The sequence below is a fragment of the Buteo buteo genome, chromosome 20, assembly GCF_964188355.1.
Source record: "Buteo buteo chromosome 20, bButBut1.hap1.1, whole genome shotgun sequence".
In the NCBI taxonomy this organism is placed as follows: Eukaryota; Metazoa; Chordata; class Aves; order Accipitriformes; family Accipitridae; genus Buteo; species Buteo buteo.
In genome coordinates, this window is record NC_134190.1 from 11,943,448 (window position 1) to 11,968,348 (window position 24,901).

Genomic DNA, 24,901 nt, shown 5'->3' on the forward strand with positions numbered 1-24,901 from the left:
CAGCGGCGGGCGTGAGGGGCTGGAAATGGCGGGCGGAGGGAGAAAGGCGCGGGAGCGGGATCTGTGCCCGCCGAAGCCGGTGACACACCGCGGAGCGCTGACAGGAGCTGCGAGGGTAAATCCGGCAGGCACGGCTTTCCCCTGGGGGCACTCACAGCAACCGCTGCGAGGTAAAGAAATGCTCATCGGTGGAACATCCGTGCGGTACGGCATCGTCCGGCCTTACAAACGCTGCGTCTTCAAGCCCTCTTCTCTTTGCTGGAAATGACCGTTTATGCCTCAGATTCTCGGCTGCTTTCCCTAAAACATTAGTGATGATCTGTGTCATCTGTGATAGATGTTGATAGAGTTTTTCTCAATATACTCTGAAATGCTGAATTCCAATCTTTATTAAAAAAAAAGCTCCATCTGAAGCCAAATGACATCTGAAGCCAGATGAATTCCACATTTTCAAGCCTCACTAGAAGCATCTGAGGTCACTGTAACACCCCTTACACTGAACGATGTGCTAATCTGTTTATATACCGATATCACGTAGGACTAAGTGAGTGCTAGGCTTTCGCTATCTGGTACATAATGGTAAAATTTTAGAACACAGTCTTTTCTGTAGACGTTTTCCCATACCCAAGTGGTATATGTAAAGGCCATCAAAAATCTGCGACTGTGCAGAAAACAGGGATGCTTGTACTGAGAATCCTTTAAGAAAGAACAAATGGAATAGATGTCATTCCCATCCACAAGGCTTCTGTAAAGTCAACCCATTGAGAGTCTCTGAATGTGGAAAGCACCAAGCCAGCTTCTGACATTTCTTAAAGCTACAGCTTTACTTCAGACTGTCTTCAAGTTCTGCCACTTCAGCTTCTGACACTAGAGCAGCTGGAACCTAAATAACCCTTTCTCCTTCTTTTGTATAAAAGAGGGAATCTTCTGTCAAATATTCTCCCTCTGTAACAAAGTGCCAGCTGCTAAGGCGGAAAAGAATATAGTGTCAGTCTGAAGGAATAGTACAACTGCTTTCCAAAGATTCTTTACTGCAGTCAAACCCACGAGGCCTAACTGCGTGAGAAGGTACTGCTGCTCCACTTGGTGTTTTTATTATAGTATCTGGGAAATTCAGTAAGAAAATGGTATGGCCTATTACATAAGGTATTGTAGGATATTCTGACTGTCCCACTCGTTAAACAGACTAATTCAGTAGCATTTCAAGCATATATCTTTGCCTTCTACCTCTGTTTTCAGTGAGTAAAGTCTCCCTTTTATCAGTCTTCTCAAAATTTAGTAAATAGAGCACTGCATAGAGCATTGGAAAACTTTTATTTCTTACTGCTTTAATGTAAACATTTATTTTTCTCCATTTTCTACAATCAAGTTGTTTGGCCAAGTTTAATTTATATTTCTTGGTTTTTTTAAAATTCTTGCTTTAAGATCAAAGATTACTGTAAATTAGGCCCAAATCTGACAATGACATTCTTCAGACTTTTCACTCCACTGGAGCTTGATGCAGGTGCAAGGACTGTAGGCATTGTAGAAGGGTGAGCTCCTTCAGTTTCAGCATTCCATAATGCTGGCCCACATTGACTTATCTTCACAGATGGAAAATTTCCACTGAAGTCAGTGAAAAAGTAGTTTGCATAAATTGAAAAGAGGGTGTCACCTCTTGTTTTGCAATAGAAAAATGTACTGCTGTTACCATGTAACAGCATGGGTGAAGTTTACTCAAATTTATCCTCAGTTGCCTTTCCACCTTCTTTGAATAGATTACTGTCAAGCCATCTGACCCCTCATTTTTCTAACTTTTTCTAGTGACTTAACACTACTCGTATTTCACTGTACCCTGTATGCAAATTGCTGAATTAACTGTGGCAGAAAAGAGAAAGCTTGGGGGCTGGTTTTGGCCTTAGTATATTCACTGAATGTTTTGACTGTGGGATTTGGGAAAGCTTTCAGTCTTAATATGCCTTATATTTCATTTAACAAAAGATCCACTCAGATAATGTATCACTTTCATATACATTGCCTATCACGCTTTGGGAAACTTTTATCAGTTAAACCATCAAATACGTGACTCAAACCTAGTGATCCTGAAGCAACACGGAATTGTGAGGTTTTGACAGCACCTCTGTTTCAGTAACACACTTTATCCTTGCTCCTTCCAGAGGTATGTTAGTCTACTCTGCAAAAAACAAACAAACAAACAAAAACCAACCACCAAACCAAAAACTCATCCGTTGGATTTTACTCCTCCCCTCACAGTACGTTAACAAACACGACGGGCATTCCCTACGTTACAAGCAACCCAGCCTCAAGGCACAGCCTCTCACACCACCAGGCGCCGACGGGGCAGGCTGGCAGAGAACCAGCCCTGCCCTCCCACACCCACCGCGTCCACCTCTTGCGGCCACGACCGCCCCGACAGCCGCCCCACACCGACACAGGCACCGCTTCCCCCAGGCAGACTACAGCCGCCCGGACGCGTTTCTCACAGGCAGCGCAAGCCGAGCCCTTCCCCAGCAGCCGCCGCGCCTCAGGCGAGGCCACTCGGCCGCGATTCACCTCAGGCAGGGCGCCCCCTCCCGCGGCGGGAAGAAGGAAGGCGGGAAGCCACCGCGCACGCGCCCCGCCTGGCGAAGGGGACGGCGCATGCGCGCGGGGGGGGAGGAGCGTGTTGCGCTCACGTGACCGCCCTCACCTCCTCCCCGGCGGAGCCACGTCCGCTGCGGCGGGGGAGGGCGGGGCGGCGGGGGGCGCGGCCGGGGCGGGAGCGGCCCCGGATGGAGGCCGCCGCCATTTAGACAGCCCGCAGCGCCAGGCGCCGGGCCGGTGAGGGGGGTGTGTGTGCGCGCTGGGTGGTTGTTACCGCCGCCATCCTCATCATGAGGCGCCTGTCGCAGCTGCTGTTGCTGGCTCTCCTCGCCTTCCCCGCCGCCATGCTGCTCGGGGGCGCCCGCGGCGGCCCAGGTGAGGCCGGTCGGTCGTTGTTGCCTGGGGGAGAGGGGAGCGGTAACGGCCGTTGGGGGAGGAGGCGGCGCGCTCCCGGGGAGAGGGAGAACCGTCTCCCGCCGGGCCTGGGGAGCCCAGCGCCGCCTTCGCCGTCCTGCCGTTGAGGGGAAGGAGGAGGAGGAGGCGGCGGGGGCGGCCGCTGCTCATTCATCGCTGCCGGGCGCGGGCCTCCCTGCGCACATGGGCCGCCGCCGGGGCTCCCCTCCTCGGACCGGGACGGGGCCGCGGTGCCTGGTTCTGTTCCTGTGGAGGCCGGGCTGTATCCCCGCCCTGAGGAGGCGGGAGCGAGGGGTACCGGCGGCGGGAACCGCGCTTTGCGGTGCTGCCGCCCCGGGGGAGCCATCTGGGGCCCAGCGGTGAAACGGGCCGCGGAAAGCCACCCCGGGGGGGGCTGTCCCGCTCAAAACCCACTCGAGGCTGTGGCAACGGGTCTGTTTTTTGGTTTTTTTCCTTCGCTCCCGCTCTCGGGCGGTGCTGGCTTCTGTCGTTAGCAGAGGCGCTGGCTGCCCGCCCGCCTTCCCCCCTCGCCTCCCCCCGACCCCCCACCCCCAGCGTCCTTCAGATCGCTGATCTCCGTTTACACCGCGGCGTTATCTGATTCACCGTCTGAAAACTGCCCTCCCTGCTGCGGAGCCTGGGAAGAGGGAAGAAGGGCAGCCGTCTGGCCCAGCGCACGGGCTGGGTGGCAGCGGCTTCCCCCCGCCGGCGGCTCGCCGTTCCCGCTCTTGCCACATCAGCAGCAGCCCTTCTGACATCCTTGGGAAAGGCTCCGAATTTAGAGGTCTAGGAGAACGTGCTAGCGCAGTTGCTTCTGGAGAATGCCTGTAGCCTACCCGTAGGCTGTTCAGATACAGAAGTTTTACTTTAAAAAAAAAAAAATCTTTATTTGTAGACTTAAAGTTTAAAACTTCAGCAAATGAAATCACTGTTGTTTGTCTTAGATTAAGTATTGCACGTGGCTGAGCAAGAGTCTTTGAGTGTACCCTCTAAAGGCACTGGGGGGAAGGTTGCACTTGCTTTTTCTAGCTATGACTGACAATCCTGAGGTCCTTGGATATACATGGCCTGGTCAAGGATTCTTATTCTCTGTGAAAGGTTTTAAATATTTATTTTAAATGTGTACTAATGGTAATTAGATCTTTTTCAGGCTTGTGTAAATCAACCATTCCTTCATTTCTACTCTTTCGTTTTTGGAAGATGTTAGTGGTTTTTTTTAAATATCTGTAGTTTTGTGTACATGTTTTTAAAATTCTTGGCTTAGCCTGCATGTGCTCTAAACTGCAAACAGACAGAACTTTGTCCTGTGGCCACTATTTGTATTAATCATATCTGTCTAGTGTTTGAATGTATGAGACTCAGCTCCATAAAAGCAAAGAGGCGATGAACTATCTGACTGTTCTTGTCTTGGAGCCTTGCTCTGGAGCCATGCTCTAGATCAGGTTTCTTTTCTGAATAGTGTTGTGGTTCTTTGAACATATGGGTATAGTAGTATATGATACTGAGGAGGTCATGTTAAAAAAGACCTTTTTTCATATTTTAAAACTTGAATGAAAATAAGTGCAAAAATAGTAACTGTTTAACTACCTGTGAAAATGTAGTGTTCTGATACCAGCAGATGTAAAGGACATGCTAATCTTTTTTTAAACTTACTAGTCTTGGAAGAAAAAGTACTCACTAAATTTATTTCCTGGCAATAGCAATGTCTTTTTATTTTCACATTTGTAATGACAAAACAAAATTAAAATATTTTAATATGATGACATGTTAAAAAAAAACAATAGCTTTTAAGGCAAGTTGTTTGCTCTCTGTGAATTTAAGCATTGCTGTGTGAATGTTTGTTACCCAGCTGTAGGCTTTTTGGTTTTGAACTTACTGGCACATAAATGAGTAGTTCAGAAAGTTAAAATTCTTCAAACATTAGTTTGAAAATTGTACTACAATGTCAGTTTTCTGTTGATTAACTAGACATTGAAAAGGCTTTCTTGTATTTGCGTTTTCTTTTGGTAGGTTCAGGTTTATTAGTTGCAGCTCAAGATGCTACAGAAGATGAGGAAGCTGTGGAAGATACTGTAGTTGAAGATGAAGATGATGAAGCTGAAGTTGAAGAAGATGAGCCAACAGACTTGGTAATTGTACACCAAATGAGAGAACCAGATTCTCATAGGAGCCCCTCGTAGTTTTTTTTCAGCTTAAGCTGTGCCTTGGTAAACTGAGGAGGATACTGGGGTACAGGACTATTTCATTCTGATTGCTTTGGTACCTGTTTTCAAGGGGCAACAGAATCTTTGTTAAGCTCAGTATTAATTCTGAAAACCTTGTTCTGCAGCCTGTTTTTGCTTACTAGTGGCTGTATTGCTGTTTGGGGGTCACTTGCTTCATCTTGACAAAGTGAAATACTTTACGTAGTTATGTGATCTGCTTGTAGCAGTAAAGTATTAGGCTTGCTAGATGCTTAGTGTACTTAAATTGGTACAAAAAGTTCTCAAATTTCTAGTGTAAAATAAGAAAGTTTGCGACATTATTAGGAGGAGAAGACATGCATAATAAAAATGGAGACCTGGTAAACTGTTCTTTGGTTCTATTAGATTTTTATTGATGTTGGTATGTTCGTAAGCTTATGGTCGGCCAGCTTTGCTAAGTGGTAGAAGGTATGCTAGGTATTCAGTATTGACAGAATATTATTAAATAACCTTTTGGATGTAATTTGCTTTTAATGAATAGTCTATGACTCGGGTACAAAACATTACAGTTTTTAGGCAGTTTCTTTTATTTATCACTGAAATAGAAGATACAGTTTTGCACTAGGTGCTCAGCTCTTGTTCATGGCTTCCCTAGCTCATGGTGCATGTGCAACCAATCCAGTTGGCTACTGCTGCTTCAAGTGGCTGTTTAAGCAGTGAAATCAAATGATCTAACTCACAAGCAATTAGTTCAGACAGTTCAAAATGGGATCAGCCTTGTTTTTATTTGGTGGGGGAGGCGGTGATCCCATGATCCCCATGTGGAAAATAAGCCCTTAATGCCTTTGCCAAATTAAAAAGTGAATCATCAGAAAGGTGAGCTTGAACAAGTGAATCCACCAACCTGTTTAGTTGCAATAGTTTAACGATTTCCAGGCATATGTAACACTTAACTAATGAACACTGAATAGAAAGCTCCTATAAACACTCCCTCTGTAGTGAAAGTAACTCTCATTTGCCTTATGGTTGTCTGTAATTTTGGAAATGCTTGTTTTCTAAATAGAAATAGCTTAGATGTGAACACTTAAGATTTAGATTCTATTATTTTCCTTTCACCACTAAACAGAGACCTTACTGTTGCTTTCTGATAAGAAACCTTTCAATACAGCTAAATGCAATTGAGATTAGTCACTGTGTCAAATATGAGTAGAAGGATAAATGCTGAAAACTATGCTAGTCAAATCTAGAGGGAGAACAGACTAGGTGCTAATCCTGCAGCAGCAGGAATTGATCCTAGTGCATGCCATCGTTGCATGCTTTGACACATGGGATTCTCATGAAACGAGCATGGTCTTTGCTTTGCTGTTCGCTATAGGATTTTTCAAAAAAGTCTCTTGTCTTAGACAGAAGAAAAAGAGGAAGAAGACTTGTCAGGAGAACCTAAAGCCTCACCTAGTGCCGATACAACCATTTTATTTGTGAAAGGTGAAGGTAAGAGTCCTGTGCTAATCTACCATCTTCATGATGCTCTAAAAAACCAGAACCTGTTCTAGACACTCTCTGTTTAGAAATGGGCTAGGTGTGGTGTATGAAGTTTCTAATGGTTGAATATTTTTGTGTTTTAGACTTCCCAGCAAACAACATCGTAAAATTCCTGGTGGGCTTCACCAATAAGGGTACAGAGGATTTCATTGTCGAGTCTCTCGATGCTTCTTTCCGGTATCCTCAAGACTACCAGTTTTATATCCAGAACTTCACAGCTCTTCCTCTGAATACAGTAGTTCCACCACAGAGACAAGCCACATTTGAGTACTCTTTCATCCCTGCTGAGCCTATGGGTGGTCGTCCTTTTGGACTAGTTATCAATCTCAACTACAGAGATGTAAATGTAAGCCTGATGTAATTCACTTTAATCTTTCTAGTTGATGTGGAAATGTCAGGAAGGAACTGCTTAGTCAATTTACTACCTCTTCAGAAAGTGAATGCCTTTGTGGTTTTTAAGCAAATCAGTAGATACATAAGCACAGTAAGAGACTGTCTACATGTTTGACAATAGCCCTCCATGTACACTTAGTTCTGTATATGTTAGACTTAAAGTTATGTCATCAGTGTAAGCTAGAATGCCTTAGAACCGTAGTTGTGGGCTGTAGTCATTTAAAAAACCAAACAAATAAAAAAACAAACCCACAAAACCTAAAGCTTTCTTTAGGATAACTTAAATCTCATTGTGCTTTTCAGATTGGGCTTTGCTAACAAACCTAACTATCAACCTGAATCCCATCTGCAAACTTGACTTTGAGCAAATAAATGGCCACTAGTTGCGGTCTGGGGGAAGACTATCCAAAAGCATAAATGGGGATTAAAACAGGGGATTCTTTTCTTTTAGTGCAGGTCAAAGTTTAACAGGCTTCTGCACCTTTATGTTTTGATTGTTCTAATGAGAACCCTTCATATGTAATATCTCATTACAGGAAATAACATATTGAAGGCTAGATGTGACTGTTCTTTGTACTTGCACTAAAGTTTGTGCTTTTGTGTTGAGTCAAATTTGCACTGCTTATGAACTTCATCAGGTCTTGTGCAGGAGTTATTCCTTTCTAGAATTTTTCCAAGAACGTGGAAAAAGATAAACACTTGTGTATGTGTTCAAGAAATGAGTTTAAAATGTTATGTGGAAACTTTGTTGTAGGGCAATGTGTTTCAAGATGCTGTCTTCAATCAAACTGTTACAATTATTGAGAAAGAAGATGGGCTGGATGGAGAAACGTAAGGAGGCTGGAGATTCAGGTTTAGTTGGTACACTGGTAGAACAGGTTATTGATGGTGCCAGTGAGAATAGTTCTTGTATCTTCACTTTATTGAATGTTAGGTCTGCTGTGTTTTGCTGATGGAATTGCAGGCATTTGACTTGTAAAATGTTGATAGACTGAAAATACGATCTTTTTCCCCAAATTAAGATCTGTATTAATGCTAGGGATCTTCAGGATTGGTACTAAGTCAGTGAGCATTTTACACGTCTGTTTTGGCTCAGAGGGCTTAAGCCTGGAATAGGACCTTATGTTATACAGCTACATAGCAATTCAAAGCTGTTAAGCTTTTGTTATGCTACTCTGCTTTTTCCTGAGAGTTAAAGATGCAGAGGGTCCATAGTATTGGGCTGTGGGTCCTACTGTGGAGACTGAATAACTTGCTTCTGGAGCACTCCTGTATAATCCAAGATTACATAAACTGAAAGATGTATTTGGAGTATGAGATAGAGGAACTAACACTCATTCTTTGTGGCACTAACCCCTTTCTGTAGCAGGTATCTTTTGGGAGCGTGGGGGTTTTTTTCTGTCTTAAAGACTAAGTACGTCTGACATGCCTTATATGTTGCAAGTATATGCTGTGCTGATATGCTTTTAAATATTCTAACACTGGAGTGGAATTTTAAGAGAACCTGTGAGTTAAAAAAAACTTCAGAAATTCTTGTAGATAATGCTGAATATTTGAATTCTTGTGCCACAGGTAGAAATTCCCAGCTGAGCAAGCTTCCTTTTAAAAAAGGACAACCAAAAGAAATAGCTGTTGCATTAATTCATATTCCTCAAATAAAGAATAGCATCAATGACAGAACAATTGGTTACTTGAAAATGTGTGATACTCTGATAAAGGAGCTCTCAAGTATTCAAATTATTAGAACCAATTTGAGTTAATGTCCTGTGAATAGATAATTACCCTAAATTGAACAGGGATGTTCAATTAAGTCTCTTCTGTAGTTTAATTCCATAATTTTCTTTGTCATAAAACTGAGTTAACATGTTCAACTTGGAATAGATTCTTTACCTGTAAACTCCTGCCTGCTCCCCAAATTAATTTTAGATATAACTTACGTTCACCTCTTGTTAAGTATCAACAGGCATTTCGGGTAGAATTCTTCAAAACAAATGAAAATGCACAGATTTAAGAAATGATTCTTTGCATAAGTAGAATTCTAACTGTGGAACACAGAACAAGTTAAGCAAGGCCTTTCAAAGCTTTGTTGCCAATAAATTAGTATCCTAGCAGTACTTGCTTTGCAGTCATGTACTAAAAGCATACAAGAGATTTTTAAGGGTTTTGTAAGTAGTTATAGCAGTCACAAATATAAATATTAACTGTGGCCCAATGTCTTGAAACATGATACTGCAGAAGAGTTCTTGCAGTTACTCAATTTCAATAATTATTTATAACAGTTTCTCAGTTCATATGGTACTTTTAAAATGTTCTGTTGTTCAGAATTAAATTTAGGATTACAGTTTCGCACTTCAGTTTCAGATTCATAGGTTTTTTCCCCACCCACCCCCTACAAAAGTTCTTGGGAAAGATCAAGTGGGCACATGGCCAAAGCTAGTCTTAGTTTCTATGCCTCTTTGTAAACTCTATTAAACACTTAAGATTTTTAGTTAATGGTTTCTTAAACTGTTTTTTAAAGGATCTTCATGTACATGTTCCTCGCTGGACTTGGTCTACTCGTCATTGTTGGCCTACATCAGTTACTAGAATCTAGGAAGGTGGGTAGTGTATTTTGTCTATGTGCTTGTTAATACAAGACCTTACTGGTATGAAAAGAAAGCAATTCAGTAATTGCTTCTTGCATATGATGGTACAGGTAGAACTTTAGAAGACTTACCTTTAGAACTAAGACCTTAAAGATTACTGGAAAAAACAGTTTTTAAAAAATGTTCATTATTGGAGACACTTAGATTGCTTACCTAGTGCACTTTGGGTCTGCTCTTTGGCACCACACTGAAGTGGTTGAATTGGAATCTTTGATACCTTCCAGTGGATGTGTGCAGCTACTGATTCAATACTGGGTAGACTTTCCCCATGCTCTCTATTTATAGCTATTGGTTTAATCTATTTCAAACTTCGGGGAAAACAGCTGTTTAATCCTTTATTCTTATCAATGCTTTGCCATAATGTTGATTAGGGCCTCTGGATTCCATTTATAATGCTGTAACAGCTAAGAGTTTGTCCATGTAAGTGGTCTGGCAAGCAAAAGCTCTTGTAAGCTTAAGTCTCATCTGTATGCAGTGCATAGGTTATGTCTTCATGCAGTCTGGCTTATGATATTTTTGAAGTAGCTTCCTTTGGGAAGAAGCATGGAATGATTATTGTCCTTTGAAATCTGTTTTGCAAGGTGATATACAAGAATATTGCACTAATCTGAGAAAGTATAACAAAACGGGTCATCACAGAACTTGATTATTAATCAGCTGTATTTTGTAACATGTATAATGAACTTGCCCAGGCATGCATGAAATCCTGGTATCTTTGTGTGGAATAAGTATTGTGAGGCATTAGGAGTGTTGACGCCAAGCTTCAGTAAATAAATTGCTAATGGTAAAGATAATTAAAGCTAAGCTACAAAGACAGCTTTGTACATTGACTAGCCTTAAGTTTGTGTCTTAGTGAAATAATTGCAAATCATTAAATATAATGTTATTAGTTAATACTTGTGCTATCAAAACTTTGTGGAAAGCAAAATTTTTTTCTTGAATTTTCAGAGGAAAAGACCAGTACAGAAAGTAGAGATGGGAACATCAAATCAGAATGATGTTGATATGAGCTGGATTCCCCAAGAAACTTTAAATCAAATAAGTAAGTAGTCTGCCTTCCACAAACGAGAACATAACAAACTTAATCAGTTAGTTGTAACTGAATAAGGAGCTGATCCAGTTTCTCAGAACAACATACATCTCTTCTAGGGAATAAAAAATTGGCTGAAGCACTGTGCTTAACGATTAGACTATTACATTAGCAGTCTATTCTTGTACAGAACAAACTTCAGTGGTTGATACAATAATGACTATTGGTGACCTTTACAATCTGTTCTGTAGACTCTTTTTCAACAGTATAAAATCTCTACCCAAAACCTGGATCACAAAGGAGGTTTAAATAGGAGAAAATATCTATCATCTCAATGTTTCTGTAAGTTGTTTGGAACTTTGCCTATAGACCAAAGCTTTTAAATAAGCATTCTAAGTGTGTATTAACCAAAGTCACATTAAGACTTCATACTGGTTTCAGCTGGGATAGAGTTAATTGTCTTCCTAGGAGCTGGTACAGTGCTATGTTTTTGAGTTTGGTATGAGAAGAATGTTGATAACACTGATGTTTTCAGTTGCTGCTAAGTAATATTTAGTCTAAGGTCAAGGATTTTTCAAGAAGGCTGGAGGGGCACAAGACATTAGAAGGGGACACAGCCAGGGCAGCTGACCCAAACCGGCCAAAGGGGTATTCCATACCATGTGATGTCATGCCCAGTATATAAACGGGGGGAGTGGGAGTGGGGGGGATCGCTGCTCGGGGACTAACTGGGTATCAGTCAGTGGGTGGTAAGCAATTGCATTGTGCATCACTTGCATATTCCAATCTTTTTATTATTACTATTGTCATTTTATTAGTGTTACTGTTATCATTATTAGTTTCTTCTTTTCTGTTCTATTAAATTGTTGTTATCTCAACCCACAAGTTTTACTTTTTTTCCCTGATTCTCTCCCCCATCCCACTGGGTGGGGGGGAAGTGAGTGAGCAGCTGTGTGGTACTTAGTTGCTGGCTGGGGTTAAACCACGACAGTCTTGATATCAATGTCCTTCACAAGCCCAAATACCTAAGTTCTACTTGATATCTGAAATGCCAGCAGTAAACCAAATATCTGATTTCTTTAGACCATCTGTTTGTTTATAGATATTTCTAACTTCTCTTGCTGTTTCTTCTGTTTTGCTTTCCCATGGCTTCAGTGCAGAGTAGAAGAGGTGAGGCAAATTCTGGTAATCTAAAGAGTGAAAGTGCTTAACGTGTTGTCCATGTGATAATTAGGCATGGATAGAAGTACAGCTTCCTGCATGCAGTGATTGGTGATGCAGCATGAGCACGCAATCACACAAACGCATTTTATATACATATAAATTTGTTTTCATATATTATAAATATGTATATGTATTATTTCTGGTTATATTGTAGTAATGTAGTTTCAGTAGAATATTGCTGAACTACTGTTGTCTCCTCTACCAGTTCCCAGAACCCTTTATCTAAAATGCAGATGTGTATCTTGCCTTCCCTGCTATCTTGCTGTAGTGTCAATCTGATGTTACATGAGGGATCATGACCAATGGCTGAGCGCATCTTGTTTCAGTGAGAAACAAACCTCAGCTTTGGGTATAACAGTTTAATAGTCAGGTTTATCTTCCTGGGTCTTCCTTATCCCAGGTGAACTCCTATCACCAGTAGCATTGGCTGGTGTGAAGTGAGATAGCCTCACTTAAAGTGCATTCTGGACAAGTGCTTTGAAAACCCTTTGCAGGAACTACCTTTACTTGAAAAAGACTCCTGTTTTGATGAAATAAGCATATTCTGAGCTTTATTCAGTGTAGAAGGACTAGAGGCTTTAGCTCTGATATGAAGTTGTGCTAGGAGCTGGACTTTACTTTTTTGATTCCTTCACCCTTTTTAATTGTACCTGTATTACATAGGTATAAGGACCGTTGTTTTACTTCTGAAAATGTAAGCTTGCTTGTACACTGTCTTCTGTGAGACTCAAGAATGATAGTATAAAATCTAGACACAGGAATTTGAAAAGCCTCAATCTAGCAAGAAAGAAAGTTCTAAATGCTACTTTTTTCTGAAGAGCAAGCTGTCTTTAAATGGGTTCAAATCCTGGCAATGTTTGGGTCCTGTCCCCCATCCCTTTAAGATAAATAAGGAGTCATATCTTAATACCTGAAGTCTAGGAAAAACTGATGTTTATCATCTTAATTGTGGTTTTCTTCAGCTCCAGGTTAGTTTTAATTAAAATCTACACTAGAATCCTTTGAAATACGTGGCCTTCAAGTTCCTCAGAGGTTCTTGACTATTTTGTTGTTAAAGGACACTTCATACTGTACTGATTGTCTTGTGAAGGTGTGATGGCTGCTCCTTGTGTTTGCACATACTCCAAACAGTGAAATTATTGGAGATGGTTCTGTTTAAGAAAACGGGCATTTTTAAGTCAACAGATACACTTAGCAACCACTTTAGCACTTCGTACAAAGTATTGTAGCTTCTCTACAATATTGCAAGGATTGAAATTCTACCTATATAAGGACCATCCTTGTAAAGGACAATTATAGGCCTGTCATGAAGTCTTAAATGTAGGATGATGCTTCTGGCATGCAGTGATCATACAGCTAAAGCTGGGTGGCTTCCCCATATGGGATATCTGATTACAAAGTGACATCTTCATAGTCAAATGTGGATGCTTCCTGGAAAAGTGTGTTATTTCACAACCAAAACACTTGTCTTCTGCTGTTAATCTGTATGAATGTGGAAATATGTCATGCAAGACAAGGCTGTCTAAAGAAGGGTCAATCACATACTCTTCAGACAGGTAAATTCAAACTAGTAATGATCAAAATAATTCATTAACTTTCTAAAAGTATAATTCTTGAACATGAAACTTTTCTAAATGGCAGAGCATGCAGTTTTATCAGGAGATTGTGTGGGGTTTGGTTTTTTGGGGTGGTTTTTTGCATTTTAGTAACTGGCAAATTGAACAACCCTCACCCTGGAGTTGCATATTACAGAATAGGAACATTCTTTTTTTGTTACCTTCTATTTAGCATGCTAATAATTAAAAAGTCATAACAAGTTGTTTGAACTGGTTTCTCTGTGGTGATGCATTGCACTAGAAGGGCAGTTTGGCTTGTGTTCGGGAGGGAGAAAAATACATGATCACATAACATCTAATCTGAAGTAGCTGTAGCAATTGATGCAACTTTTCTTTTTTTATCTAGATAAAGCTTCACCAAGGAGGTTGCCCTACAAGAGGGCACAGAAGAGATCAGTGGGCTCTGATGAGTAAATGTTAACTAGTACAACAGTTGAACCTTTACTAATCCTGCCTGTTTGGTTTTTTGGATTGGAGTAGTGCAGAGAATCCATATCGCCATGAGGAAAATACTGCTAAACATTTGGACTGAACAGATTAACTGAATGGTGTTAATATTACTGAAAATGCACTTCTCTTTTTTTGTTAATTGTTGGGGGGTGGGGGGGAGGTAGCCATTAAGATTTGTGCCTGCGTGTGTAAGCAGTTGGTCTTAACAGAACCATCTTACCTGAAATGTGCCTTTAGAGTTCTTTGTAATGCTGGCTTGTCACCTGTACACTGTCTTTGAAGGATTTTTCTCCTCCCCATAATCTGAATGTCTAGTGACTTAATCTGTCTTGATTGTGTCATGTCTGTATTGGAATCTGTATGCATTTTTCTTTTTCAGTAAGTAACTTCATTCTCTACAGTGTGCACACACTGACGTTTGTGTGCGTGGTCCTATTTCAGTGGCGAGGCACTGATCATCTAGATTTCTGCATAGTTTGCATTCTAAAGGCACAATTGGGTATAGCTGCTTGTAGTGGTAGATATTTTACTGCTGTTTTGATCTGGCTGGGCATGCAGTGACCTAAAACTCTGAATTTATCTGCATAGATGTTAGGAAGACTCTTACACAGCAGCAGAACTTGTGAAGCATGGAATTTGTGTGCTGAATTGGTATTACTACATAAATTTTTTTTATACCCAACTTGTTAAATGGTTAGTTATTGAATTGTGCCAGCAGCTTAGGTATTCTGATTATAGTGGTAGCTCTGCAATGTTTACTCAAGAAATTATTGAATAACCCAGAACAACTTTTCAGTAAGTTCTTGGTTCTCTCACAAAAGCTAGAATTCCATATGTATCAAAATGTGGACTTTTCTTGAAGCGTTACATGGGGCAAGGACTTTACATTTACTGTACACAGTTGAAACTGAATTTGAAAAACTGTTGGCTTCAAATAATCTTTCTAAATGGCAAACTATTTAATCCACCCTTTGCAGTTTTTAAATCTCAAACTTCTTTCCACTGTTCAGTACATTGGTCTGAGTTTCTTTTTTTTTTAAAATTACTTTGTCTTTCCTACTAGTAACACAGATGCATATCCATTATTCACTGCATGTTAGTTCAGTACTACAGCAGAAAAGCTATATACAATCAAAATGTGATTTTTCTTTTGTGGCAGGCACAGCTTACATGATTACCAGGTACTTGAGTTATTGATCCACATCCATTGCATTCAGGGATTTAACTGACAGTAAAAAGATCAGATAATGCAGAGTGTCAGTTTGCTGCCATTCAGGCACTTGGACAAGGCTTGAATTGTTTGCATCTCAACTGCATCTCCTCCTGTATCTGAAGGTTATCTGGAAGCTTGAGTTCAGGAAGAGGCATTGATCTGAGACCTCTGTTTTTATTTCCTCCCCTCCTGATCCCCACATGTCAAAGTGTTCTTTTAGATCTAAACTTGCTCTGCAGGGACTGAGCTTCTGATCCAGTGAATGCTGAGCAATACTTGCAAATGATGTCATAGCATGTTTGAAGCATCTAAGCTCTGAAGCTACCTGTACTGGCACTATTCTACTATACACTTTGCCAGAATGAACTGTGAAGATGTTCATGACTCATCTTGCTATGGAAAAGATAAGAATAGGAAGAGCAACCCCAAAGATGCTTTGTTCAACTTCCTGATAATATTTCATATTTTTCTATATTATATATTCTATATTTCCCAGGCAGAATAATTTTAATAGTTAAGATTGCTGAATCATCATACAGATCACTTAGCAAACCATTGAATGCTATGTTTATAAGAGGTATCTCCACTCAAATTGTGTGGAACAACATTGTTTGCCTTCAGCGATGTAATCTGACTGGTTCTGTGGTAGGTTCATGGGCTTACATTCAAGCTTGCATTGATTCAACAAAGTGTTTATGTATTAAATGCTTTGTATACTAAAGCCCTGTAGCTATTGCACAGCACCTGATGTACTGAACTTTTAAGTTCCCTCTCTTGGATTATGTCTCTAACCTGAAATCAAGATATTTTTTATTTTTTTACCTTCTGGTAATAGGTAATCTTAAACTGTATACTCTAATCCTTTCCAAGGTAGAAAGGTACTCTTTTGAGGGGGTGATGATGAGAACTGCTCTGGATACAGTGGTACTCCAGGGGAAAAAAGTCAAAGGATCAGAACAGAAGATAATAGTTTGTAATATCCTAGTTTTATTTGTTCAGATAAATAGTTTAGTCCTTACTGGTTTGAGTTCTAGAGCAAGTTGGGCCTTTAGAAATCTTACACAGGCTAGGACTTAAGAGAAGTGAAGGACTGAAGCACTGTACAGATAAGGAATAAGTATTTGAAGGTTTCTGCTTTCTCCTCTGCACTCAGTGGTTAACATGCAAATGCTTAAGTTCTAAGCATGAAAAAAGAGAGGAGACAGTTTAGCAACTTGCATGAGAACTGGCAATGGGAAAGTCTGTACCAAGACTGTCTTTCTGATCCTACAACTTGGCATTCACTGTGGCTGGTTCATAGTAACTTTCTCAGCCAGAAGCAGTTCATAAGAATGGCCAGCAGTCCACTGCTGCTCATGATAAATGAAGTAACAGTTCTGAATTTCATGTTTGTTGTTAGTTTGCTGTAGTTGAAAGTCAGCAATGACATTCTAGTGTGTAGTGGTAATTGAACTTTGGCATCTCTTATATTATTTCTAGTGAATAAGCCAGTTGACTACAGATTTCTTCAAATGGGAGAAGGTAGTTTTTGCTTTATCCTCTTGGTTAACTTTTATTTTGGTACTTGAATTTTCCACTCAATTTTTAAACACATACAGATAGCTTAGTGTCACAGGTACATAAACTGGATATCATTATTGTTATCATTTGAGTAGAGTATAGCTTCATTGACTTGAAGATGGAACAAGTAGCCGTTGTGCTGGTCTCTATGCCACCCCTTTCCATGTGGTATCACAAGCATTTGTATCATCTAGTGTTCTTACTAGCCTAGTTTTCAGCAAGCTTTCTATGCTACCACACAACTGCTCATGTAAGGTTATGAGAAGAGAAGCAAGGGCTGTGAAAGATGTGGACTAGGGTTTCTTCCTTGTTAGTAAGAGATGCTAAAATGGTTTTAGACTGCAAATAAACTATGGCTGTAGTGTGAGGGCTACTATTCATTCCTTTCTCACAGCTCCTTAAGTAATTTTAAAAATTGTGAAGTCTTAATGAGGCTATACTTGGGGTAAGAAAAACTTTGGAATTCATGTTTACAGTGGTAGCAAAGCATTAATTTAGCTGTACTTGAACTGCATTTGATAGTTGTAGCCCTCTGTATGCTGTCTGCACTGTGACAGCAGTTCATTTTTTCCCTAGTATCATTTAATCTGAGAAGGAAGAGTGGCTGCTGTCAGACTAAAGGATGAAGTATCATCTTTATTCTTCGTGTACAAAATAATTAAATTGTAGGCCATGGAGATGAATGGAGCAGACTAGTGATGGCAGTGCTTCTGCTTGTTTCAAAACAAGTTATGCTGAACATCTTCCTTACCTTGGAATGGATCTAAATCAAAAGCATAATTTGCTGTTTATTCCTGGAATGCATTGTGCTAAACAAAACGTAGTTGAAAGCTCTGAATTCAGGGAAGCAGCAGGAAAGTCAAATACCAATGTAGGCTGGTTGTCTTGTTTTTCAGTGTGCCTGATGTACTGAGCAGCAGTTAAGAGTCTGTTCTCTTTTCTTGTCCAAAGGAAGGACAGTACCTACCTCATAGGAGTGACACAAGGGCTGTTTCAGGAGTGTTTTGAAATTACTTGAGACTTGCACAATACACTTCCATGGAGACAATGAGACATAGCACTTATGTAACTTCAGGACAACTACATAGATTGATGGTATACAAGCTTAATCCCCTCACTGAATTTAGCAGCTTTACACTAAGACTTTTCTCAAATACACAGAGGAATTGTAATTAACTTAGAGGAGAGCAAAGTCAGAAAGATCTTTGTTTCTGCAAGAGTTTATAGGTGGGCTAAATAACATTCTTCTGACATTTTTCCATTTATCTCTAAATTTTCCCTGGTTTTTTTTTTTAATCAAGTAATAATAGATGATTGTATCTACACAATCAACAGTCAGTTTAAGAATGACTGATTGTTTTGGATGATTAAGTTCAGATGATGTACTGCAACCAAAATGTTAAATTAACATTTACTTTCTTACCTGCTGACTTTCATTTCTAAGTGAGATCAGATCTCTTGAAAATGGCTGCAGGTTTTTTGTAAAGTAAACTTGATTTTTTTTTCTTAGCATTGTGTAGTTTGTTTTGGGGGGGTTTTGTTTGGGGTTTTTTGTTGTTTTTTTTAATAAAGCATGAATATGGCACCAAAAAGCCTGAGTGGTTTGCTGGTGCTCTTTTCCTTGATAAGCAACCTGCAGTAGCAAATATGCAAAGAGTGAAATCATGCTATTCTTAAAAAGCTGCTTTTCTACAAGTGTGTTTGGAATGGGAATAATAGTGAGGAAGTATTCTGTGATGTTTTGGACAATGGACTAGTATTAAGATTAAAATTCTTTATAAGAATAAGGGAGGGCCCTGGGAAAAATGTTGAGTAAATTCTTGAATCCTGATCTGAGCCATAGTCCCCTACGTTTCCAGAAAGAATAACCTATTGTTAGACTGTAGGCAGCATGAAAAGGGTCTGTTAAGGTGCTTAAAGGCTGCTGAGACATGAGGTTGTAACAAGGCCAAATACATATAGCTTTAAAGTGCATGCCATTGTCTGACCAAGCAAACAATATTCCAGGCAATAATACTGAACGTAGGAGTTCAAGCAGGTATACTGCATCCAAACAGAAGAAGGTAAGCCTTGCTGGCGAAAAAGCTAACAAAAGCAAACCAAAAATGGCTTAAAATTAAGGGATACTGAGACTCCTGTATTTGTGATCAGTAAGGGAAAACTTAAAAGCAGATGTGTTAATATGTATTTTTAGCTCCCAGAGAACATAACAATAACTCTCAAATTTGAAGTCTGCCTCATCTTTCCCTGAAAAGATAAAGATGGATTTTTGAGACTTCATATTGGTCTCTATTATTTCTAAGCCAGCCACTGCAGTCTTAATTTCAGTAGGCTTTCTGTCCCCTCCTGTTAGTAGTCTTGATTATAAATTTTATATTAACCAAGACTTAGCATTACAACATTCCAGTCCCTTAACTGGTGAGGGAAAACTGAAACTTAACCTGTCTTTCCTCATCATTTTCGGTCTGTTCAGCTTACCTGGAAACCACAGCTTGTCCTGCCTTAACTGAGGCCACTTAAATTCACATAATGAAACCATAACTTAAGAGCTGGCTCCTTCACATAGTGAAGAGAATACTTTGAGTTAATGCACATAGCCACACAAGTGTCTGAACAAGAGAATTTTTCAAGATAACCTGAGTATATATTCTAGTAAAACAGATACAGTCCTGCCTTACAGGGCCTGGTTAGAGCTAGACAGTATAGCTTTCATTCAGACGAAGCTGCATTGGTGGACCATGTGTGATTAAAGCATTTACCCTGAAGACAAAATACAGTATTGGGTTCACTGGATGGAAAATATTATAGCCAGCAATACCAAAAGCTGCCAGCTGAGGGATCTCCCAAGCTAGTGACAGCTGCTTCTCAACAGACAAGGACAAGAGCACTCTAGTCCCTTCTCAAAGAGCAGCATCTAAATTGATGGGCTAGAGCAACTGTGTCTGGCTTTTCTTAATCATTCTTTGCTATGTCTTGGTCACTGAAGTAAGTCTGAGCACTGCATTTTTCTGTGCTTTTAAGAAAATAACTGACAATGTGAAACTAAAAGCTGTAAATGGTGTCTTGCATTTGCTTCCAGAAAAAGGGCTATAGCCATCTACAGGGTCAGCCTAAGGTATGTAGAAGCAGGGATAATAGTGATGCTGCATATACACTGCCTCTTTGTCATCTGGTTTCCTGGTCCTAGGCTCCTCAGCAAGGTTTCCTGCTACTGAAGTTAGATTAAATTGGGCCTTTTAACTCCATGTGTACCTTGACCATGTTCAGACACAAATAGGTCCACATTCTGTCTTTAGCTGGAGTATTTTGTCTATGAAAGCTGAATCAGAGAGTCCAGTCCACCCAGAACACTGAAGCATACTTCCTTGCATAAGCCTGGATCCACAGCAGTACAGAAGCAAGCAGCGTGCAGGTCCTTACCGTGACAGCACGCTTGATCCCAACATCAGCTGGCAAGTCCACCAGTGAGTCTCTAAGAGAGAAAGAACAAACTGTTTTCTTTTGCAGGAATCTACACAGAAAGGAGGAAAGTCTTAAAATACCCTATTGCAGATTTCCATTGGAAAGGAAGAGCTAGAATTTAAATATCTGACTATCCCATACAGTATGGCAAGCATTATAACCTGTTATTTTGGTGACAGTTGGAAGCAAGTGTAAATACCCTAACAAACTTGATTATGAAGCATGTTATAGTTTCCTTAGAGCCAGTATTTAAGACTTTTAAGTTAATGCTTGGTTGTTTGTAATAGTGGTTCCATTCATAGAGAGTGGAATTATTTCTCACAGCTGGAAATAACATTTTGCCCAACTAATCCTAACTGGTTGCTGCTATAAACAAGCTGAAAACCAGGAAGCACATCTTGCTGTTGGGCACCACAGGAAAGGCAGCCTTTCAGAAAGAAAAACCAATTGAAACAGGATTTAGCTCATATGTTGAAAGCCACACTACACAGGAACCATCTCCTTTCCAATGTATTGGTAGTCTGGCAGGTTGTGGTACTGCAGCATGCTGTTACCCCCACCCTCAACTACAAGGTATGACAGGGATGAGGCATGAGGCATCAGTTGCAGTCATGTAGCCAGAATGATCACTGACTTCACTCGGTGTTAGTCCATGCTCATACAGGGCAAGATGTTCCTTCGAGGTCCTGTTGAGACTGAACTCCCTCTGCTCCTGTTAAATGCACCTTGCCAGGTGTCATTTACTGATCCTTTAGTTAGGTGCAGCACTCCGTGTGGTTACTCCAGTTTTCCTTTAGTGACAATCCCCAAGGGCCATCACCCCATCATTGCTATTTTGCTGAATTTGTAGAATTGCACCAAAACAGATGTCACTGATTGACTGCAGCAGTAATAAGCACAGGCCACCAAGGATCTGTTGACAAACTGCAAAACATCCCACAGCTGCGGTTCAGTAGAACACTGCCACAAGGAACCCTGGGAGGAGCTGCTATCACTTTTACTTAAGCATTGTTCAAATTAAGTACTTCCATTTTTAAGCAGGTGTTTTACAGCTGCTAAAGAGAATAATTTGGTTCAGAAAAAACTCCAAAACTGCTTATGAGAACTGCATTCACCAAGAAGTAATAACCAAATGCATTAAAAGCAGCACCTGGCTCTGTATCCTGTACCAAAGTGCGTTACCATGAGGTGCACATGTTGCTTGGTTCTCCAAATCCCTTCCTTTCCCTTACCTACAACCCTGGCAAGCTTTTCTAACCGGCTCAGCGCTGATTCTGGGTTTCAGGTAGTAGTGCTAGAAGTCCTCTGTGGTTTTAATTCCAAAAAAAGATACTGGCAGATAACGATCTAGACAGGACATCAGAAATCAAACTCGCTGTGTTGTGGTGCAGACTTTTCACGGATTGCTGTGTATACACAGGCAGCTTGATACTTTGAGTTTCGCCAGCTGTGCAGAAAAATGGACCTGACGTATGTAACCTTGAAGCCTGTAAAGCTTCAGTCATATAAGCATCTTGAAGGCAACGGATGAAATGGTGTTAACTATCCTGCTACCAAAAAGGGATTTACTGGCAAAGTGAGCAAATGTGCAAGTATTGTGTCCCACTCGGCAGCAGCGCGTGAGATGATAGCGTGTCCTCCCACGTTCTGCCTCCTCCCCAGCTGCTACCCTGGGAGCCCTGTGCATCAAGTAGGGCTACACTTCAGTAGAAGCAGAAGAAAATAGCAATGGAAAAGTTTACGTTTTTTGTTTACAGCCACATTTTACCCAGTCACTTTTCCATTCCCAAGCACAGGTCACATGGTAAAGCTTGACTTGCAAACACTTGGGAGAAGTATTTATTGATTAAAGCATGCCTACATCTCATACCTAGCACTGCCATCACCCTAAAATAAAATACAAGTATTTCTTTTGAATGCAGGTTCATTAAAAGTCAGGTGCTGCTCATTTAAAACATAAATCTAGTTGCCAAGTCTAAGCTGTTGTCATTCTCTACAATCGGATAACAGGAGATGGGAGGAAAGGTTAACGCATCAGTTCCGTTAGTTACCCAAATGTAACTGATCTGGTTCTGCACCCCGCTCCTTGTCTGAGGGCAGGGGCTGCTAGTCCTGAGTACACTCAGAGTCACACACAGGACCATTTCTTCGCATACTCACTGCAAAGAGGCACATTTCGCTGCTCCTCGTATCCCAGCTGCTCGGATCGCACCGGGGTAGAGCCACCGACCCCACTGGTTGACATTTTGTCCTAACCTTCACACATTTTTATGAGTAGCACGGCCATGCTCCCTGTGTGGTTACAGGCTAAAAATCACTGACGGAAAGTCAGCCCACAGCAGAGCTGGCCTTCACCACATTAACCTCTGCCTCTGAGATTATGAAAATAGATCAGGCCTTTCATGATGAAAAGCCTTTTCTCTGGCAAACTCCTCTCTTATTTACAGCCTCCTATTAATTGATGTTTGCAAACTGCTTCACAACCCTTTACTGAAAGGCCCTAGAGAAGTTCAAACACTTTCACAACAGCGTATTCCAAATGCCCATCATCCAGAGATTCCTCATACACTCCTGGCAGTTTTCCCTGCCAAATGAGAGACAAATCTGGCACAGGAGAAATAAACAACAAGCACAGCAAAGGAGAAAGCTGTTCTCAGTTCCTACTACTCAGAGGATCGCTACAAGGTTTTCTGCCACATTAAACCAGCCCTCCTGCCTATCCCCAGGGTCCACAGCCCACAGATTCATTCTCCACGCTTGGAAAGAGACACCCTCCTGGTGCCCCGGCACCCCTGTGGTGGCGGAGGACTTGAGTCTTCCCCAAACCTTAATGCTCTGGGGCGAGCGCGCGGACTCCACGCCTGAGGCGCTGCTGTGAGGTGGATCCAGTGCCGCTCTCCTACAGCTTCACCTTTAAAAAGGTGGGAAACGAGCTGTAGGAATGCGGCAAGGAGGCGGCAAGTTGGGAGAGGCAGGTGGGGACACCACCGCCACCTCCCCGTCCCTCCCTTAACCTGGTGTTTCAGGCCAGCTCTAGCTATCGCTCCCACAGGAGTCGGTGCCGGGAGGAGCGGAGGCAGGAGGAGGGAAAGGAGCAAGGAGCAGCAAGGGAAACCAGCAAGGAGCCAAGTTCAGCCGTCCTGCAGGTCGTTACCCTGTCCGAGGCAAGAAGAGCAGGGAAAGTCCCAACTCGGGAATGGTCACAGTCAAATTCAGGTAGAAGGAGAAAAGGGCTGGGCACACCAGTTGTACCCTTCCATGGCCAAGAACCAAGTGCCGTCTAAAAGTCATCCGTTTTGTAATTAGTCACATAGACTCGTCCCATTTGGTTTTACACCTCATGACAGGTCCCCGCACCCTTTGGACGCGAGTTTCCCGTCAGTCTCCCAAAAGGAGGGGACATTTCTCAGGCCAGCGTGTGGGAAAGGGAACAAAGTGATTTTCTGCAGGTTTCTTCCCTCAGAAATCTTGTTTCCACCCCTTCAGCTGACCCAGAGATAGTTCACAGAGCCCTGCTTCGTCAGCTATCTTCGGTTTGGGGCAGAGCTGGCTGACTGGTTTTCTTTCAACTTGTCACCATTTGGCAGTGAGGGACCAGGTCCTCACCAGAGTGCTGTGGGGAATTTTAACCTCCGTCACGGAGGTACAGGAGGCTAGAGGAAGGAAAGCAGCAGCAGTTTACCCCCTGGGTATGTCTCTCTGATTCTGAATCCGGTTCACTTCTCTACCAGAAAGAACCATCCCACCAGGACTTAGGAAGATGCGGATGCTTCAGCTTTGCTGCGATTCCCTGGCCTCCAGAGCTGGATATGCAACTCAGATGATTCTTTGGCTCACCGTCCTGTGAAATGTGTTTTATTTATAGGAAAGCATATAAAATGCAGCTAAGGCAGCTCCAACAAGCTAAAACAAAGGATTTCTCTCTTTTTGACACATGCACGTGGCTTTTTAATACATCCTGAAGATTTCACAGCCATACACATTTATGCAAGAAGAAAACTACGCTGGCAGAAACCTGCTTAATTTATACAGAAAACAACTGATATACCGTTAATCACCACAACGTGCTAGAAGGACGCTCACTTGCGTGATGATGGGGCTACAATTAATAAAAAAAAGGAAGGAGAACCCTGACCCAACGCCTGTGCAGGAAAATCGGCACCAAAGTACTTTTCTGCCATCTTCGGTTGCTACGTTAAGAACTGCGCTGAGGAAAAGCAGAGTTTCAAAGAGGCCTGACTACCAGAAAATGGTGGTCAAAATGAACGTGAATTTTCAAAGTAAGTGCTGCAATCATCTCCAGTCTAAACTCAAGTCAGCTGAAGGAAGAGAAATGGTGATGCTGTTAGCACAGATAAGCTCCAGCTTGTACGTCGTCCTCTAGCAGACAAGTCTGAAAGCGAGTTACAACAAACCCACAAGAAGAGCCACGTCCATTTTGTAACCTATAATTTTTAAATATAACATTTTATTGCTTAGATGGTTTGATACAGAACAACTTTTACTTTTTATTTTGAATTTGGAAGTACTGTACAACTGAATAAAAAGAGGAATAAAAGTACCAAAACAAATGTGTGATTCTCTGT

The 24,901-nt window shown here is 41.4% G+C and overlaps 1 protein-coding gene across 3 annotated transcripts; it reads left to right on the forward strand.

Moving 5' to 3' along the window:
- Nucleotides 1-2,727: 2,727 nt before the first annotated feature.
- On the forward strand, nt 2,728-24,878 carry SSR1 (signal sequence receptor subunit 1). 3 transcript variants are annotated; one of them, XM_075052136.1, is made up of 10 exons: nt 2,728-2,958; nt 5,008-5,126; nt 6,584-6,671; nt 6,806-7,068; nt 7,870-7,946; nt 9,634-9,712; nt 10,709-10,802; nt 11,946-11,960; nt 13,977-14,040; nt 24,047-24,878. In XM_075052136.1, the coding sequence occupies exons 1-10, from the start codon at nt 2,874-2,876 to the stop codon at nt 24,069-24,071; spliced, it is 909 nt and encodes a 302-aa protein (XP_074908237.1). In that variant the 5' UTR covers nt 2,728-2,873; the 3' UTR covers nt 24,072-24,878. The 3 variants fall into 3 exon arrangements, with proteins under 3 accessions (XP_074908237.1, XP_074908238.1, XP_074908239.1); XM_075052137.1 differs by lacking the exon at nt 11,946-11,960; XM_075052138.1 differs by lacking the exons at nt 11,946-11,960; nt 24,047-24,878 and having other exon boundaries at nt 2,729-2,958; nt 13,977-14,762.
- Nucleotides 24,879-24,901: the final 23 nt, after the last annotated feature.

Coding starts and splice junctions, on each gene's coding strand:
- SSR1 (XM_075052136.1), top strand. CDS start 2,874: ATGAGGCGCCTGTCGCAGCTGCTGTTGCTGGCTCTCCTCGCCTTCCCC. Junction 7,947..9,633: donor GATGGGCTGGATGGAGAAAC/GTAAGGAGGCTG, acceptor TGTTTTTTAAAG/GATCTTCATGTACATGTTCC. Junction 9,713..10,708: donor AGTTACTAGAATCTAGGAAG/GTGGGTAGTGTA, acceptor TTGAATTTTCAG/AGGAAAAGACCAGTACAGAA.